The sequence below is a fragment of the Emydura macquarii genome, unplaced genomic scaffold (assembly GCF_026122565.2).
Source record: "Emydura macquarii macquarii isolate MOO-44397 ecotype Brisbane River unplaced genomic scaffold, CSIRO-AGI_Emac_v2 contig_1043, whole genome shotgun sequence".
Taxonomy (NCBI): domain Eukaryota; kingdom Metazoa; phylum Chordata; order Testudines; family Chelidae; genus Emydura; species Emydura macquarii.
This window is the reverse complement of record NW_027131180.1, coordinates 1,643,640-1,663,377: the sequence shown is the minus strand read 5'-3', so window position 1 is coordinate 1,663,377 and position 19,738 is coordinate 1,643,640. Positions and strand designations below refer to the sequence as shown.

Below are 19,738 nucleotides of genomic sequence, written 5' to 3'. Positions count from 1 at the left end.
GTATAGCTTGCTAAGGAAAGACAGGCAGGGAAAAAGGGAGGAGATGTAGCCTTGTATATTAAATATGTATACACTTGAACTGATGTTGAGATGAAAACAGGAGACAGACTTGTTGAAAGTCTCTGGGTAAGGATAAAAGGGGTAAGAAACTAGAGTGATGTCATGGTAGGGGTCTACTACCGACCACCTAAGCAGGACGAAGAGGTGAATGAGGCTTTTTTTAAGCAACTAATAAAATCATCCAAAGCTCAGCATTTGATAGTGATGGGAGACTTCAGCCTAGACTCCTGTTGGGAAAATAACATGGCAGGGCACAGATTATCCAACAAGTTCTTGGACTGTATTAGAGACAATATTTTATTTCAGAAGGAGTAGAAAGCTACTAGCGGAGAGGATGTTTTAGATTTGATTTTGACAAATAGCGAGGAACTGGTTGAGAACTTGAAAGTGGAAGGCAGCTTGGATGAAAGTGATCATGAAATGATAGAGTTCATGATTCTAAGGAATGGTAGGAGGGAGAACAGCACAAGAAAGATAATGGATTTCAAGAAGGCAGTCTTCAGCAGACTCAGGGAGTTGGTAGGTAAGATGTCATGGGAAGCAAGTCTAAGGGGAAAGACAGTTCAAGAGAGTTGGCAGATTTTCAGAGACATTATTAAGGGTACAAGTGCAAATTATCCCATGACATAGGAAAAATAGGAAGTATGGAAAAAGATACAACCTGGCTTAACCAGAAGATCTTCAATAATCTGAAACTCAAACAAGAATCACATAAAAAGTGGAAACTAGTTTAAATTACAAAGGATGAATATAAACAAATAACACAAGTATGTAGGAACAAACTTAGAAAGGCACAAAACGAGAATAAACTACCTAGACACATAAAGGGAAACAAAAAAACATTATACAAATTTATTAGAAGCAAGAGGAAAACCAAAGACAGGGTAGGTACATTACTTAATGAGGGAGGAAACAATAACAGAGAATGTGGAAATGGGAAAAGTGCTAAATGACTTTTTTGTTTCAGTTTTCACCAAAAAGGTTTGCAGGAACTGGATATCTAACATAGTGAATGCCAGTGAAAATTAGGTAGGATATGAGGCTAAAATAGGGAAAGAACAAGTTAAAAATTACTTAGACAAGTTAGATGTCTTCAAGTGACCAGGGCCTGATGAAATGCATCCTAGAATACTCAAAGAGCTGACTGAGGAGATATCTGAGCCATTAGCGATTATTTTCGAAAAGTGCTGGAAGATGAGAGAGATTCTGGAGGACTAGAAAAGGGCAAAAATAGTGCCAATCTATAAAAAGTGGAATAAGGACAACCCGGGGAATTACAGATCAGTCAGCTTAACTTCAATACCCGGAAAAATAATGAAGCAAATAATTAAGCAATCAGTTTGCAAACACCTGGAAGATAATAAGGTGAGTAACAGCAAGCATGGATTTGTCAAGAACAAATTGTGTCAAACCAACCTGACAACTTTCTTTGACAGGTAACAAGCCTTGTGCAGTAGAAGCAGTAGATGTGGTACATCTTGACTTTAGTAAGGCTTTTGATAGTGTCTTGCATGATCTTCTCATAAACAAACTGGGGAAATACAACCTACATGGAGCTACTATAAGGTGGGTGCATAACTGGTTGGAAAACAATTCCCATCAGTGGTTCACAGTTGGAAGGGCATATCAACTGGAGTCTTGCAGGGACCTGTTCCGGGTCTGGTTCTGTTCAGTATCTTCCTTAGTGATTTAGATAACGGCATAAAGAGTACATTTATAAAATCTGCAGACAATACCAAGCTGGGAGGGATTGGAAGTGCTTTGGAAGATAGGATTAAAATTCAAAATGATCTGGACAAACTGGAGAATTGGTCTGAGGTAAATAGGATGAAAGTCAATAAGGACAAATGCAAAGTACTCCACTTAGGAGGGAAAAATTAATTTCACACATACAAAATGGGAAATGATTGCCTAGGAAGGAGTCCTGTGGAAAGGGATCTGGGGGTCAAAGTGGATCAGAAGCTAAATATGACAAACTGGAGAAATGTCTGAAATAAATGGATGAAATTTAATAAGGACAAATGCAAAGTACTCCACTTAGGAAAGAACCATCAATTGCACACATACAAAATTGGAAATGACTCCCTAGGAAAAAGTACTGCAGAAAGGGATCTGGAGATCATAATGGATCACAAGCTAAATATAAGTCAACAATGTAACACTGCTGCAAAAAAAGCAAACCTCATTCTGGGATGTATTAGCAGGAGTGTTGTAAGCAAGACACAAGAAGTAATTCCCCTGCTCTGCTGCACGCTGGTTCGGTTTCATCTGGCGTATTGTGTCCAGTTCTGGGCACCACATTACAGGAAAGATGTGGACAAATTGAAGAAAGTCCAGAAAACAGCAACAAAAATGATTAAAGGTCTAGAAAACATGACCTATGAGGGAAGATTGAAAACATTGGGTTTGTTTAGTCTGGAGAAGAGAATACTGACGGTGACATGCTAACATTTTTCAAGTACATAAAAGGTTGTTACAAAGAGGAAGGAGAAAAATTGTTCTCATTAACCTCTGAGGATACAACAGGTAGCAATGGGTGGTTTAGGTTGGACATTAGAAAAAATTTCCTAACTCTCAGGGTAGTTAAACACTGCAACAAATTGCCTAGGGAGGCTGTGGAATTTCCACCATTGGAGATTTTTAAGAGCAGATTAGACAAACATCTGTCAGGAATGGTCTAGATAATGCTTGGTCCTGCCATAAGTGCAGGAGACTGGACTAGATGACCTCTTGAGATCCCTTCCAGTCCTATGATTCTATGTACTAGTATGATAATGGTTAGCTGATCAGATGGTTTCCCTATGCAGAGATTGGCAAGATGAAGATGGCAAACTCTGTTTCAAATATAATCCCCTTTAGGATCATCATGAGTTTAAACACAATTGTAAATATCCATTCCCCAGTTTGTAAGATTAAAATTAGAGTTCCAAAAAGATGGGGGGAGGCTGTAGTCAGAACAGTAACAACTGCAATAGGATCAAACAGAAAAGGGTTCAATAAGCAATATTAAAAAGTCACAAGATGCTCTTTAATCATCATCATGCATCTTGTTATTTTTACTTACATGGTAGAAGGTGGTGTCTGGACCAGGTGTGCCAATGACTTCTTGTCTTAATGAATCCATTTGTAAACTAGGCAGCAAGGAGTAATGGCCTGGACTATTACCCTTGTCTCCTTTCTTTTTGGATTTTTTTCCTGTATCCTTTTTGCTATTCCTTTGAAACATGTAGTCATCTTGAGCTATTTTCTCATTGCTCATATAGCGAAGTAATGAATTTTCTATTAAAAAAGTAATGAAAGATTGAATTGCAAATCGTTTAATAAATGGCAATTTTTCTTCTAAAATACACTGCGCTCTTCCATTGCTAAGGTTTACCTTCATTTCTGAAGTCTTTAGCTCTGCCTCATAAAACAAGATGGATTCCAAAAATTATTTGTATGTTGTGGATATGCTAACATAGCAATAGTTCTTTTGGGATGGACAAGGGTCAATTAAGATTCATGTCAAAGAAACTAGAAAAAAAATCACTTGTCCTAAAGTCTTCCCCCAAATACACAGTGATTACTTTATTATGACATCTGCAGTCTTGTTCTTAGAACAATGCCCTTAATGAAACTAGATCATACATGAATAAGGTGGTGTACATTTTGCATTGACTATTTCACTTTACCTGTTCTCCCTCCTGGTTTCTATCCATCTGTTTATCTTGTCATATTTAGGCAGCAAGCTTCTTAGGATAGGGACACGTTTTCAATTATGTGTGCACCAAGAACAATAGGGTTCTGATCCTTGAATACTAAGCATGATAGAACAAATAATTCCTTTTTGTAGTCATAAGGCAAACTAAGCTAGTGGTCTTTTGCTGCATACAGTAAGCTATATCCTTTATTTTTATTAGTGTACCACTGGAGTTTAAGAATTAGCAATACTACAGCCTTAGAACTTCAAATTACAAGGTGGGAACATAAAACATAATGATCAGGTAAGAAGAGTATGTTAAAACATTGGTCTTTCTCTAGAGAATACGCTTTTCTTGGGTGGGACCATGTCTTCACATATTGGTATGCTGCTCAGCACCATGGAGTCTCTGTGAACTACTGCAATAAAAACTTCAACAATGTTTTAAATTTGTTTAGCCTTGATGTTACCTTTGGCTCAATATGTGGGCAACTGGGTGAAATTCTACGGCTTCTGTTATAAAGACAGTCAAACTAGATGCCCTGATTATCCCTTCTGGTCTTAAGGTCTATGAATCTATTGGATGGATGCACAGTGGAATATCACAGCTGAACCTCAAGAATTAAAAATTCTGGGGAACATGTCATCTCCAATCTGTTTCTATCTGAGCCCTTCTAGCTCCTGCTAGGATGTTTTCCAGCCAAAAATAACAATTTATCAAGCTAGGCAGATTTAAAGTGTAATCCACATTAACTGTATCATAACATTCAAACAAATTAACTATCATTTTATGAAATTTTAGGGACCATTTCAAAAGAGTTGGATGGCATTGTGTTCAAATAATGCAATGTCAATATAATTAAACACGGCCAAATTGAATTGGTTCCCCTCCCTCGTGCAACTTCTTCAGGCCCTATCAAGGGAACATGGGGATTAGTAAAAATCAAGCATACATTATGAAAAATGGAAAAAACTCTAAGATTAAGTTAGCAGAAATCTACATTTTAAGCAAATGAGGACTTGAATTAAGGAAAGATCATTATGGTTTAAGTAATGCTTAAAAAACAAAACAAAACAAAAAACAAACAAACACAGGAAAAACATACAGGCCTTGCACAATATTAATGTCCCAGGTCACTTACCTCTCCTACTATCTCTTTTTATCTTATTGGGATCTTCATAATCCCCCACCCAGTTATATTCCACTGGCATAGAGATAGGTCTTAGTTTGCCTAAAACAGAGAAAAAATGGTGTGTTAGTGACCTTCTTATAATGTCTTGTGTAACTCAAAAATACATTCTATAAGGCTAAATATTTATGGGAAAAGATCCAGTATATCCTCTGGACAATAGATTAAAATACAATTTCATTCAGTCCATTATTGTTAACGGTCTAAGTGGAAGTTAAGTACTCCATGGAATTTTTCAAAAAATTTAGGATATAACCCCACAGTACCCTAGAAAAAATCCCTTGACATCAGACTTATAACTCAATGTTTAGAACGAGCTTCTTCCAACTACATAAAGTCTTCCAAGTCATTTCCTCTTAACAGCATCTGTTTATTACTCTGTAACACACTTAGAGATAGAGAGAATTGTCTTTTGGCTTATATGAAATGAGTTTTTAGTCTCAGACCAACTGATATCAGACGTGTCCATATCACAAAAGCATTACCACAAATGGCACCTTTGCTGTCTGGCTTCGTAGGTACTTCAGTGCTTGAATGGGCATGGAAACAACTATTTCAAACTTCAAATGTAGTCTCTCTGCCTGAAGCATTTCACCAACCCAAAACACAGTACATTAAGTCTGGAAAATTCACTCAGATTTCAGAAGACAACAACAGAAACAAGAGACAGATCAAATTATTGCACCTAAGTCTTAATTTGGGAGCCACAGGAGTATTTTTAAAAATGCTGTGCATTGTTGTTCCTCTTAAGAAAGTTCCAAAAATACAGCCAATGGTCAATGGAAAGGAATTTTGCACAACCTAACTACGAGTTAATTTAAAGAGATTTGAAATTTTCAACAAGTTAAATAATGGTCTGAAACAAGGTAGCAATATGACATCATGACGTACTGCAACATCTGGCAGTCTGGAAACAAAATATTTTAAACGCTTTTACAAACGGAATGGAATCTTGTCTTTTGTTTACCAATCCAATAGTCACAATGTATAAAAGTATGAATATAATTTTAGTCTCAAAACCCAGCAAAACTTAAATGAAAATAACCTGGAAAGTTTTATTAATTGACATTACTAGAAAGATTTTTGTAAATAAATATATAGAAAGACAATGAAGATATACAGTTATACTGAAAACAAATATTCAGGCATGTCTGTCAACCCATTCAAGTAAGTCCTCTATGGGATAATTAAAATCACACTATGTTCTGTATACTGAAGAGGTCATTTGTAATCATCAAAAATAAATAAGACAGAATAGAGGAATACCTTGGAAAAAAGTTAGTAAAAAAGTTCTGTATAGTCAAAGGGCCCAATTCAGAAAAGCATGTCTATTCAGGAAATCAAGTACTGCACATGCTTAACTTTAAGTACATACTTAAGGCCCACTGAAGTTACTGGGACTTAAGCACATGCTTAAGTGCTTTCCTGAAAAGCGATAGTGTTGAATTGATGCCTATGTTTGCCTCCTATATTTATACAACTATGAATTCTGATGGTTACTTCTCTGGAAATATGAACATGCTTTCTCTTCTGTGCTGTACTATACTGAACTCAAACCATACTCCACAAAAAATACTGCATCGACCACAACAAGACCTTTCATAGAATGGTAATAAAAAATAGGTAGGCCATTAACAAGGCCAATCATAACAAATGTCTTCTCCAGATGCCGATTTCTAAAGCTCCATATTTATTCATAAATGACACTATCAATTGGATTGCTTAAATTATCTCCTTCCCATGATGGTAAATTTCATTCATCTTCCTTATCTGCCAATCTCCTCTTCAACTCACATAGATCCTTTACATCTTTCCTTAATGAATAAGCTCAGGAAAACTTCCAATTTGGGATGTAAACTGAAGCTCTCAGAGGTCAATTAGCAACAATTGTATGGTAGCTGCCAGTCAGTAATGGAGAACGAGATGAAATCTACTGTTTAAAATTGTCAAAAAACCAAACCCTCGTTCCTGAAAAATAACTATAAGTCCTTTTAACCTCACCTGAAGGAGGACGACTATGGGCATTTAAAAAATGGTTTTATCATATAATTGATTATGAGCTTGTGCTGAAAACAATTAATCCTCTAGAATCTCCAACTCCATTTGGCATGCCACAAATTCACCACAAAACAGAACAAATTTTTTTGGTTTTCCACATTTCTGTGAAATCACCAGGTCATGTTCAGAATCCACCTGTAAACTCTGTGTTAATAAATTAAGTATGGAAAGCTTTGGTGCATTTTAGTAACTGGAACTTCAGTACTCTTAGACAATAAGTTTATTTTAACTGATAAACACTGAAGGGTCACAGGAGAAAGGAATTAAATTAAAATCAACTAATGAAGACAAAAGGCTCTAGAGGAGGGACAAATAACCCCAATGTTTTCCAGTGGTAACTTTGATCCACATATTTATAACTCAGTCCACACAGTGGCAACTCAGATAAATATCATGTAGCAAAATAATTGAACCACTGGCAGATCTTTAAGCACCCCAGTGTTTCTGTGCACCTGAACTTTGGCCATCTCTTCTCTAGACCTGTGGCATTCAAATCTTAATGCAGTTTAGGATGTGACTGCACTCTGCAATTATAATAAATGAAACATCCAATTTTAATAGGTGTAACTAAGTTGATGTAATGCCTTGAGCACTTTAGAGAGCCATGTGAGCTATATATCAGAAAATGTGCAAACAGTTCAAAATCAGAGGGATGATGAGAATTTTGCAGGAGGGTTTATGTGCTGTGACATTTTGAACCAAGCAGAGGTACTGCACAGCCTCAGAAAAGTGATACCCAGTAGCAAGACATTGTAATACATACCCATTAATTACGCCGCATAGGTATAAAAAGCAATTTAAGCAGAATTTAGATAGAAGAGGCACAGTCTAGCAATGTAGCTCAGTTAAAAGCAACAAAACTATCATACTAAGCTAATACAATGGTCAAAAGAGAAGTGAAGTGAAAAGTTATTACCCCAGTTTCTTTGAATGATATACAGTCTTTGGGCTTCTCTCACAAGAGTGTAATTACATAATGATTAGAAAATGAACTATAATTCTTCAGCCAAGACAACACATTAACAAAACAATGAGTGCTACTCTTTCTCCTCTACCCAAGTTAGAAACGCTGTAAGAAAATATGTGTATGCCTCTTTTTATCTAACATGATATGAAGTTGTCCCACAGCAACAACAGTCTAATTCAGTGTTCCCCAAAGCTTTTACCCTGAACCCCCCTTCCTTGTTCGGATCTCCCTTCCCCACCTTTCCCAGCTGGGGAAGGGATCTAGTCCACGGTCAGGCTAGGGGCTGTGGCTGGGAGAGGCGCCACAGTCAGAGGGCTGAAGTCAGGGCGGGGACCAAGGCTGGGAGTGGAGCCACAGCAGCCACGGGCCGAGGCTGGGGGTCAGGTATTGAGACCGCGGCTGGGGGCTGGGTGTTGAGGCTGGGGGATGGGGCCAGAGCAAAGCTTGGGGCTGGGTGGCTCTCCCTCCCCACCACCCCATGGGGGCTAGCCTGGGCCCTGCTGCACCCTCCTGAACGTCCTTCCGCACTCACCATGGGGGACACACCCCACATTTTGAGGACCTCTGGTCTAATTCTAAATAACAACACTGAGGGCAAAAATAGCCTCTACAGTCTGCTGCTCTGGGCCAGTGTAGGCTAGCTAAAGTATATTCAGTCTGAGAAAAAATGATGTTTACTAGAGAATCTGATAACCAACACTGATTATTGATTTGACATACATGGAAAACTCACCTACAGTCTTTCTAGAGGCTATCTTAGATGAAGAATGTATGTGCACGAAATTTTATTTTGTCACTAATCTTCTCAAATATAACTAGTTTTAGGGGTGGTGGAGGGACAGTAGGTGACGGGCAATATCATTTAGGCCTGAATCCTGCAAATGCTCTGTGAACTGTTCTCATGCTTAAAGTTAAATATGTGCATAGGTGTTTGCAAAATATAGTGACAAATGTTTTCAACAGAAAAAAATTAAGCACCAATATGTACATGGAGATCTAGTTTCTTGCAGTGTTTTGGGGTCAAATTGTTGCCAAATCCTCAAAAATAAGTAGAAGAGCAAATATCTGGTGCACAAAAACATATCCCAATGACAGCACTTTTCTCTGTATGATCAGCTTAATTTAGAAAAGTATTCTATGAAACCAGTGCACTCATGGAACAATTCTTATGTGTCTGGGATCATACTGGAAAAGTGAGTGAACGGTGCTACAGAGGAATTGCACAGTACTACATGACATTTTCTGGATTGTTTAGAAGTCTGTATTATCAGACGTTTTATTTTACTGCAAAGGAAATTATTATTCTCAAAATACTAAGGGCCCAATGCTCATCCTCATCCATTGGAGGGAAGTAAAATCAGAGGTAATAATAGTAGAGACAGCAGAACATGCCAGAGTAAATGCCACTCTCTGTGTTCAGACAGCATCATTAAAATATTTGCACCTTATGTCCACTGTTGGGTGGTTAAACATATTAAAGGTAATGGTCACAACCAACATGTGTGTTGCTCTGGTAGACTGGAGACACACAAACATGTATATGGTATTTTTGCTAAACTGTTCAGGTTTGAAAGGTTCTAATGTTTCATTCTGTCCTCATTCCCTTTGGCTACTAAAATCAAAATGATGTTGGTTCCCTCCGTTACAATAGCAGCAAGCAGGTGGGGATTTTTACTGGCTTGAAGAAGGGACTCTGAGGGGTCCCAGACTACCCCACCCTGCAATTTTTATTATATATATAGAATAATTACTGACTTCTATTTGTTTTGTCTCTTGCCTTAAAAAAACAAAAATGAAGTGAGGGCTGGGATAAATCTGACAATGACTGTCTTTAAATATGTTCCGGTGCTCATCTCCTCCTCTCCTTTCTTTTTTAAAAGGCATACTCTGTAAACAGGTGCATCTTTATGAAAATGCATCCTTTAATATTCTGTATGTATGTATACAAAATGCTGGGAATATTGTACATAGCTTGAGTTGAGTTTGTACCTTCTCTCCCAAAAGATTTCAAAACCTTGGCTGCAATCAAGGACTAAGTATGGTGTACTGAATCTATGTATTTTCATAAATGAATTCTAATTTGTCTTCTCCTCAAAGGCAGGTGGTGTCAGGATTACTGTACTTATTCCAACATGCAGTTTACATTGAGTTTAATAACTCTGAATAATTAAAATAGAACAGGAAATGCACTGAACAGTATTCAATAATCTGCTCAGCTAAAATTACAGCAGTCAAAACATCTTGTTAACCGCAGTCTGATTCTCTACATAATGGTTATACTCAATACATTCTGATTATTTTTTGGAGACATCAAAAATTGCAGAATACTCCCAAAACTTAGTTGAATTCCTTGTTTGGCCACTGAAAACTAGAAAGACTTCAACAAAAGGTAAAGTATGAGAGTGGTACCATAGTATGTGAGACAGTGGGTACAGTCTAAGATCTCTGAAACAGCTCAATTTGTTTAATCACTACATTGCAGTGGTGAGAACTCCATTGGTATAAGCCCTGAATTTATTTGGGCAGTGAGGAAAATTCCACAAATAGATGTCCTGGACATAAAACAGAAAGCATATAGCAGATATGATTCCTACAGACTCCCTCCTTTTTTCCACTCCATAGCAAATTCTCAATTTTCAGCAGCAACAGAACCAAAGTTCTTTTGTTCCCAAGCTGTGAAAATATACTACTTAAGCTAATGCAGAATCTCCAATAATGTAATAGCTCTAGGACAATAGTTTTCAACTTTTTATCATTTGCAAGCCCCTAAAAAAATTCAAATGGAGATACGGACCCCCCTTTGGAAATTTTAGACATAACCTGCAGACCTTCAGCTTTCTACAGACCACATGTTGAAAACCACTGCTCTAGGGATTATAGCTGGTGTTTTCAAAGGAGCCTAAAGTTGTTAGGTGTCCAATTCCAACTGAAATTCTCTTGAAAGTCCCATCCTATATCTTCTATGAGCCAGCCACTAGAGGGAGACATGAATAGCTCTGAGATTCCATCCAGCAGAGGACAACAATAGTGTGTATATTTATGTATGTGTACACACACACACACTCTACATTACTAGATGAAGTGTTGTTGTAACCATATTGGTCCCAGTTTCACCTCAAGAACTGAAGATGAGCTCTGTGGAACTGAAAAGCTTGTCTCTTTCACTAACAGAAAGTAACCCGATAAAAGATGTTACCTCATCCACCTTGACACTCTCATTACTAGATGGACAATGTGTACAAGATCTGTACCCTTTTTAATCTCAGGCCAATTTTTACTAATCTAGCCAGTTTTAGACTTATGCAACATATGTTATTATGCAGGGAACAACTTGAATTCTTTATCCTTATTGTAAATAAATTGGTTACCAGCTGATTTCCTGACAAAATGGTACCCAGAGTTATCCCCTGCCTACCATGTGGGAAGTTGTAAACGGGATTATGAACAGTAATCCAATAATTTGGAAGGTGAAGCTGGTAATATTATTAAGTACAACTTTCTGTACAGAAAAATCTTTAGATAAGTCATCATAAAGAATACGAGATTGGACTCATCTCCCATTTTTTATGCCTTAAGTCATTCAGTAGGATTTTTTGATATACAATATCTGAGAATTTCCTATAATCAGAAAGAGAAAATCAGAAGGATACACACATATTCTCTATTTCAAAAAGAAATATAAGCCAACAAAACTAAAGAGGATTTGGACTATCCTTATTAGAATAATACCATACCGTACGTGGGAGTGCTTTCTCTCCTACCAGAACCACCTGTTCTTCCTTTCTCATATTCATAGCAATATAAAACAGCATCTTCTTCAACCACATTAAAGCGCTTCCGATATTCCTGGTCAAGAAATGAATTTGGAGATTCGGAACCCTTATGTACTGGCTTGCCCACTATGTGTCTGCCAATATCATCACATGGAAGATTTCCCTTTTCATCCCTGTAGTAAACAAGACAGATTTTGAATGAATTGAGATAAAAAATGTTCAAGACAAAAAATGTCCCAAGACTGTGGGTGAATATTAATATTTATATGATCAGGAAATAGATAACATTGGATACAGCCATTATCTTTGGGAGTTGCAGTACTATGCAAACTATCTCTGCTGATTCACTTCAATTGCAGCCTGAATTTACTCCTTCTTAGTCTGAAATAGCCTGAATATGTTGACCTTCTGAACGTGTTGCAAAGCCTATCTATCCTTTTCAGAAGGGAGGTGCACAATGAGGGCTTACATGTTCTGCAAGGGAAGCTACTATTGGGATTTTTTTAAACTAGCATTTTCTGTTTTCATGTAAGGAGATGATGCTTGTTTTATTCTTTTATGAATGATTTTTAATGTGTCAGAGGTTTCTGGAGTCATGTTGTAAATAAAAACTGATTAAGTATACAGATTGTCCTCAGATTGTCCTTCAAAGTCACCCTTCAAAGAACTGACCAGACCAGATCCTGTTTAGTTTATGAGATGTGATAGTATATTAATGTATTTATAACCACCAAGAACTTTATGAACTCCTTAGCTTGAGTGATGGAAAGATTGTTTCTGAAGTCAACAATCTCACATTCTATCCTTACTTATGGTGATGAAATCCTGGGGGACCACAGGATGAGGTAAAATGACTTCTGAAGTCCTAGGTCCATCTAAAACAACTTAACACCGACCTGTACTGTAGCTGTAGTCACAAGCAACAGACACAAAAGTCAAAATCACTAGCAAACTTCACACATGCTACTGTGGAATGAATATAGTGTCTTTAGCTCCAAAATCAAAGACCTCTACTGTAAAGAAGAATAGTTTCAATTAGTTGTAGTAGATTTTTGCAGGCATTGTAAAGAGTCTGGGATCACAAAAGGAATCTCCTTTAGCTCAAGTTTTTGGAGCTGAAGTTCTTCATTAATAACTCCCATGCCTCATGTGTGCAATTCAGCTAGCAATTGTGGTGTCTGTTTGCTGCCATAATTTTTTACATACTGACATCCAACTGCTGAGTATGAACCTCAGATGCTCATGCCAAAAAATTTTTTCGCTCCATTTGGGGTGGGAGAAACATATAAAAGTATTGGCTAACTGTGCCTATGAAAATATGATGGATGGGTAGCTCTGGTCAAATAGAACATATGTATTCCAAATGACTGTCCCACAGAGAAGATAAGCCCCAATACTATTACAATTGAACATTCTCTATTTCATGTGACATGTACAGTTCCACTGGCAACTCCTGTCTTTGCTGTTTGTAGATATAGTCTGACCCCAAGGCAGTATGGTCACAGAGTTACATAAAATACATCATAGTAGTGAATCCCTATTTTTTTCCAGTCATAAAAAGAATGATTGTTTTTGTTGTAATCAACCAACAACACTAACAGTAACAGCAACCCAGGAGAGTGGCACCAAGCTATTTGATGGTACATAAAATAAAAATAAAGACCTGTATAAATACATATAACTATAGACAAAAGACTGTTGAAATGCCAGAATGCATCTTTCAATCAAGTCATATTATGCAATATAATATGTGATGGGTTTGTGAAGTGAACTGCAGTTCAATAGGATTAAACTGACAAAAAGATTACAGAAATGCACAGCTTAATCATTCTATAAGCTTAGTTTCTTAGGTGCATTGAACTGATAAGTAATTGATATAGTATTTCATTTGTGTCGGTCCACACACCAACACTACCATCATTTTTTTTTTTTAATATTCAGAATAAATCAAATAAATTTTAAACATCATAACTTCTGTGACAGATGATTTATAAGATGTTGAACAAGATTGCACATTAAAAATGCTGTGCAAAACCAATTCATTTTCTCATGTAATAAAAAATAATATAGTAAAACAAACAGGTCTAGATGTACAATAAGTAGTTTATAACCATGACTTCTCTGGGGCTAGAAACTTATATTTTAGCTTCAATTTCGAAGATTAGATCTATGCTGTGTAACTATAAAGTTTTCATCTAAAGAGAAACCTGAAGAACTCTGACTGCTTGGTGTGTTTTTCTTTTAGCCTAAAGCATTTAGAATTCAATCTTTGAGGTCTTAAGATAATTTTTCTGAGGGCATAATATTCTTTCAGTAGCACTTGCATAGTGATATGGTGATATCCTGTTACCAGATGAATTAAAGACATGTTTATTCCTTAAGGGCATTTCAAACAAAAGGTCGGGCATCCCTTTTTCTAAGAAAAAAGCCATAATGAGAAATACCTGTACTGTCATTTTTTAAAGACACAAATTGGAATAATTGTTTAAGCAAGGGCTAGAAATGCTGCACACTACATAAAGCGGCAGCATATAGCATTTTATTCTAAAAGTGAATGATAGACCAGATAAGACAACTGAGACACCAGAAATGAATTACAAGATTCAGTTCAGGGCTTCATAAAAGAACTGTGACATCATCAAAACCATGAATGAGAAATTCAGTATTCTGTCCCTGGAGGTTTTCAATATCTCTGGAGAATAAGGATTTCGCATAAATACACAATTCTCTCCCTCTGCCAGTTTAAACTGCCACCCACCTCACCTTGGATAACCCATAAGAAAGTCTTGTCAGCATCAGGCAATACATCTTATCAACTGGCTGAAAGAGTCACTATTGAGTGACTCTAATCACCCTTCACTCCCAGAAAAAATGCCCATTGCTCTCCCAACATGGCCCAGCAAATGTAACAAAAGGCTGCCAGGAAAAAAATTAAGTCTTTTAAATCAGTACTTGGTCATATAATGTTCTACACACAGTAATACCAAAATCCTTTAAGAAAAAACTATTTCTCTGAACCATGTTCTCTTGTTATTCTCACTGTGTGTTCTAAGCTTTTTTGTATAGCTTACAATGCATACTTTACAAATATATTTTTATGCTATAATAAATATAATATAATATAATATAATACAGGACGATCAGAGAGGAACAACAGGGTATACTGTGGTAATATACTGAATTGGATAAGTACTAATAGGCCAGTAAGGCCAGTGTGATGAATCAAAGACCCTGCTGCTCTTCTGGCTCTCATTGCAGCTGGATAGCTGAGTCAGAAGAAAAAGCTTCTGATACAGGAGAGGAGAGCTGGAGACTTGAAGAGACCGTGATGAAGGTGGCTTCTTCAGCTCAGAGTGGCATACACATTTATGGAACAACTGGGTAGCTATAGAATATAGAATGAAACTCATACCTCAAATATTGTCCTAGCAATTTGCTCCAATGTTATTATATAAAATGTTTCTAAAAAATGAGTTACTGTGACTGTACAAAAGTAGCAATCCATTGCAGTAGGAGCCTCTTTCTTTTGCACAAGCTGTAGTTTTTCACATTTTTAGCTCTGGAGAGTCCCAGTTCAATCCCAAAATTGGCCAAGATGGCAGCCCATTATAGACACAAAGTATTCTTTCTAGTTTTGCTTCAGGGTTTAAGACAATTTTCACTACTAGGGTTTATGATGACACCGTCATGGGGCAGATTAGCCCACATCTACCTACTCTGAGGGTCTTGCACCTTTCTTTGCAAAACATGGTGTTGGCCCCTACAGGAAGCACAATGCTGGACCAAGCAAATCACTGGGTCTGATCCAGTGTAGCCACTCTTATATTTCTAACAAGTACGCCAACTCCATAGGAAAATATCAGGGGCCTCTCATCCTCCACTCCACATGCATGAACACGTACTTTTAACTAGAGTAATCATTCTTCTTATCTTTAACTATTGTTTTAAATGTATCTGAATGCTCAGTCATTTTACAAGTGTCATTCTTTGTCCATAAGCTGGATGAACCTGTAACATCAACATTAGCTTTTACCTGGGCACATAAGGCTCTGCCGGAGGAGGGGGTATGTAGAGATCCTGGAGCGCTGAACTGTCTCTTTTAGTGGGTGTGCTGATAGTGCTGGATGGTGTAGCAACGCTGCTTGTCGGGCTTCTAGGAATAAGAGGCTGGTTAAAATAAAAAGAGAAGAACAAAATAACCACATGGGTATCTGTTACACCTTGCATGTTCATATTCTCATATTTAAATTAAAATTAAAGACAAACTTAACATATACGAAGAAAATCAAACCTAAAAATTAGTAGTTGTGATGTTATAGGGTTGTTTTAACCCATCTGGAAAAAAATATTCGTATTAAAGAGAAAGAATATTCACAAACTATAAAAGGGACATGAGCAATGTTTATGAAAGACTCCTCTTCACATCCTTTCTTCTTCCCTCTTGCTTATTACAAAAACTCTATTGCTAGTGCCTATAAAAATAGTCATGTAGGGACACTGCTTGAAGCTTCACTAACGTAAGTTACCCAGAATCTGTTGACTTATTTAAACTCAATCATTAAAGGACAACTCTAGTGTTTACAATAAAAGCTGTATATGGGTATGTATTAAAAATGTCATTTACATTCAAAAATACCTGGGCTATTAGGTAAGAAATATCTGTGGAAATTTCAATTTTTCTACAGTTTTGGATACTGTAGCTCTGACTTCATATCCTGGAAGCAGAAATATTATCATACAGAGCAAATGGGAGTCTATTATTCTTCACTCTTCCCAGCACATTCCCACCAAGTACTATTCCACATTTTGAGCATTTTCTACCCTACCCAAGCCTTAGACAGGACATGAGCACCTCCCTGGCAAACTAAGCTTGGATTCTAGCTATCACTCCAGCTGAGTGTTGCGTTCTCTTTCTCAATCTCTCTGGTTATCCAACAGCTTCATCAGTTCTTACATCTCTTTCTCTGAGAGAGAGAAAGAGAGAGAAGTACAATGAAGGAAATAAGAAGCACTCCAGTTTGCTCAGCCTCACAATATTTCTGCTTACTAGCATTACATTTTGGCTTTTATGATAGCTACACTCAGAAAAGAAAGCAAATACCATTATTTTGATCCATGCAGAATAATTCTAATATTTAAAAAGTATTGGTTTTTGTTTTGATTTTGAAGTGCTCGCTCTCCTTCCATCTGTTAAAAATAAATGCCTTGAAGATTAAATCTTAAAGGCTTGGAAGTACACAGTGGACATGACAGCTATGGATTCCTCATGCACACCAGTGCTTTAGGACACAACTAATTCATGTTGTACTTAGAACAGAAAAGCTATGAGCTCGGGCTAAAAGGACAGTATGCATAGAAGACTCTTCTGCAAGCTCTGTAAAGATTAATTGTGACAAGCCAATGGGGCACTTCTGTAAAGAGTAATCACTTCTCATTCCCCATATATTAATCATGACACTTCTGCAGTGTACCTAGACTTCAGCAAGCCCTGAGGGTTTAACAATAGACCTTCCAAATTTTGGCCTTCTGTAAGACAGCAATGAGCTGCTGTCTTCTTGCTAAACCAATTAGACTTTTCAATCCTTCACAATACTAATTGGATACTTTGAAAATAAATTGCCTATTTCTGTAGTATTTCCTTTTTATATCTTTAAATATTGTTAGAATCATGTGTGCCGTTCAGGATATCTGAAGCATCTTACAACCAGGAATGGAAATCCTGTGCCATAGGATATCTTCAGAATGCTACTTTGTAGTGATATTGTATTAGACTTCATTCGTGAACTTTTGTTGGGACAGTGTTAATCTTGCAATAGGTTTTTGAAGTATTAACTTTATGGTCACTTTTACATCTTTTTCCTCTAACTCTTCGTAATCCATAACATTTAAACAATGACAAATTGAAGTGTTTGCTAAATTGTTTGTTTGTTGGCTATTCTAAAACAGCTAGAATGAATGTGAGTCCCTCACAGTCTGAATCTGTAAGAAAAAAACCCCCAGCCTTTGTTTGTGGGGAGGTTGGGCAGAGGGAGAAAGACATACAGAGGGAGGAACAGATAAAAGACCATATGAGTATTAAAAACAAGCATGAGCCTGAAGTCTGTTTCAGGAATTCTAAAAACAAACAAAAACTTCCTGACCTAGGACAACAGAAATCTCATCGCTGAAGATTTCAAGCATGAAAATGAACTCTGAATCCCTGAACCATCTACTAAAGTAAAGTATTTAATTCCTTTCCAATGAACGATCAGCATGGGCAGTGCTTTCTCAGGCTTACTGGGTATCTAGTGGATTGAATTTTCCCTCCAAGCCACTGCCAGTTGGCACCCCAGTAGCTTGATTTACTGGGGTGCAGAGAACTGGCAAAGAGTTTTCCCGGAGTGTTGGCCTAGATGACCCTCCAGGCCTCACAGACGTGGTGTTTGAGAATCAGACCCAGCTTCTGATAAAGCTTTTTTGTTGCAATCTGGCAGTCCTACCAGGATCACTTCATAGCAGGTGGTACATGAGTCCAAGATTTGATTAAGGCAATCCAGGTTTATTACTTGGTTTGCTGTTCAGAATAGTTCTGGTAATGGGCTCTGGAAATTGGATGGGTTCATGAGTCTTTAAGAATGAGTGATTTCAGTCTCTCCACTGTACAGGTGAGCCAGTGGAAACTCTGATCTTGCCTTGGAAGAAGTGATGTTCAGTCCATCAGAGAACAGTGTGTGTGCATGTGCACATGCATATGGGAGGAGGGCCTGAAGCTACGTTGAGGGAAACCCTTGGTTTCCATGTTGGACAGTGGGCTATTGTATCAGACTTGGGCTATTGTTTTTTGAGTGGATGATGAAGTCTCCAGGGAACTAAGTGACTCTAGTATCTTCCTGGATAGTAGCTTAGCTAGCTTTCCCAAGATGACCTGGGATTTTTTCAGAAGGTCAAGTAGAGCCTACAATATCAAGAACAAAGCCCTGGAGCACTGTTCCAAAATAGATCAGAAAGCATCCTACACTTGTCATCTTTGTGTCAGGCCGCAAAATTAACCTGTTCAGCATATTCCATAAAAACAGAGAGAGGAAAAACCTGAGAGTGTGCACAGAAGTCGAAGCACACATTTAAACCAAGGAATGGAAAAGGGAATGGATTATCCTTGCCAGATATTTGTCACTGTTTTCAACAGATATAACAACAAACACTTCAAAGTTCTGCTCAAATAGGGCCACCTTGCAGTAGCTCAGCAAGTTGGTACTTCTTTGTGGAGGCTGCCATCTTGTGCTCCAGAAGCTCAGCTTTCATTTAAAAAAATGAATTAAAGTCTTTAGATTCTTATGGTAATGAAGATAACCTTCCAAATTAGAAGTAAGAGCAACTGATAATGGGATACATACGAGAACCGGAAAACAGCATAGAACAATAGCTGTTAAATATGAGCTGCTCTCATTTCATCTCAGTGGGGTTTTAAACTTGAAGTCTAATTCTGACAGTTGTCACAGTGTTCAGTGTTTAAATGTCAAAATTGTGGATGGTGATCCAAGCATGCAACAAAGGAGGACGACTAAACGAGTGATATAACATTACTGGTAGCACAACTGGGTGAAACTCTGATTGTAGGCAGAGTTTTGTAGAGTACAACTACTTTCATCCACTCTCTCCCTTGCCCCCCCACTTTCAATCATCAAAGGATCTCAAAGCATTTTACAAACATTAACAAATTAAGCTTCACAACATCCTTGAAATGAAGGTAAAGGAAATCTGCATTGATGTACATTGTTTCCTGAACTACTGGACTAGCAGAATCTAGAAGAAAGCAAAATCTTTTTCACTGCTTTCATAGAATCATAGAATCATAGAATATTAGAGTTGGAAGGGACCTCAGGAGGTCATCTAGTCCAACCCCCTGCTCAAAGCAGGACTAACCTCAACTATATCATCCCAGCCAGGGCTTTGTCAAGCCTCAGCTTAAAAACCTCTAAGGATGGAGATTCCACCACCTCCCTAGGTAACCCATTCCAGTGCTTCACCACCG

The 19,738-nt window shown here is 37.5% G+C and overlaps 1 protein-coding gene across 2 annotated transcripts in view; it reads right to left on the bottom strand.

Annotated features, from left to right (window-relative positions):
• Positions 1–19,738, bottom strand: part of CNKSR2 (connector enhancer of kinase suppressor of Ras 2) — a 330,096-nt gene that overhangs the window by 115,964 nt on the left and 194,394 nt on the right. For both annotated transcript variants that reach the window (XM_067545020.1, XM_067545021.1), the window contains 4 exons: positions 15,761–15,894; positions 11,689–11,900; positions 4,882–4,971; positions 3,125–3,339 (listed from right to left, as the gene is read on the bottom strand). In XM_067545020.1, coding sequence (XP_067401121.1) covers positions 3,125–3,339; positions 4,882–4,971; positions 11,689–11,900; positions 15,761–15,894 — 651 coding nt within the window. The remainder of the gene's footprint in view (positions 1–3,124; positions 3,340–4,881; positions 4,972–11,688; positions 11,901–15,760; positions 15,895–19,738) is intronic.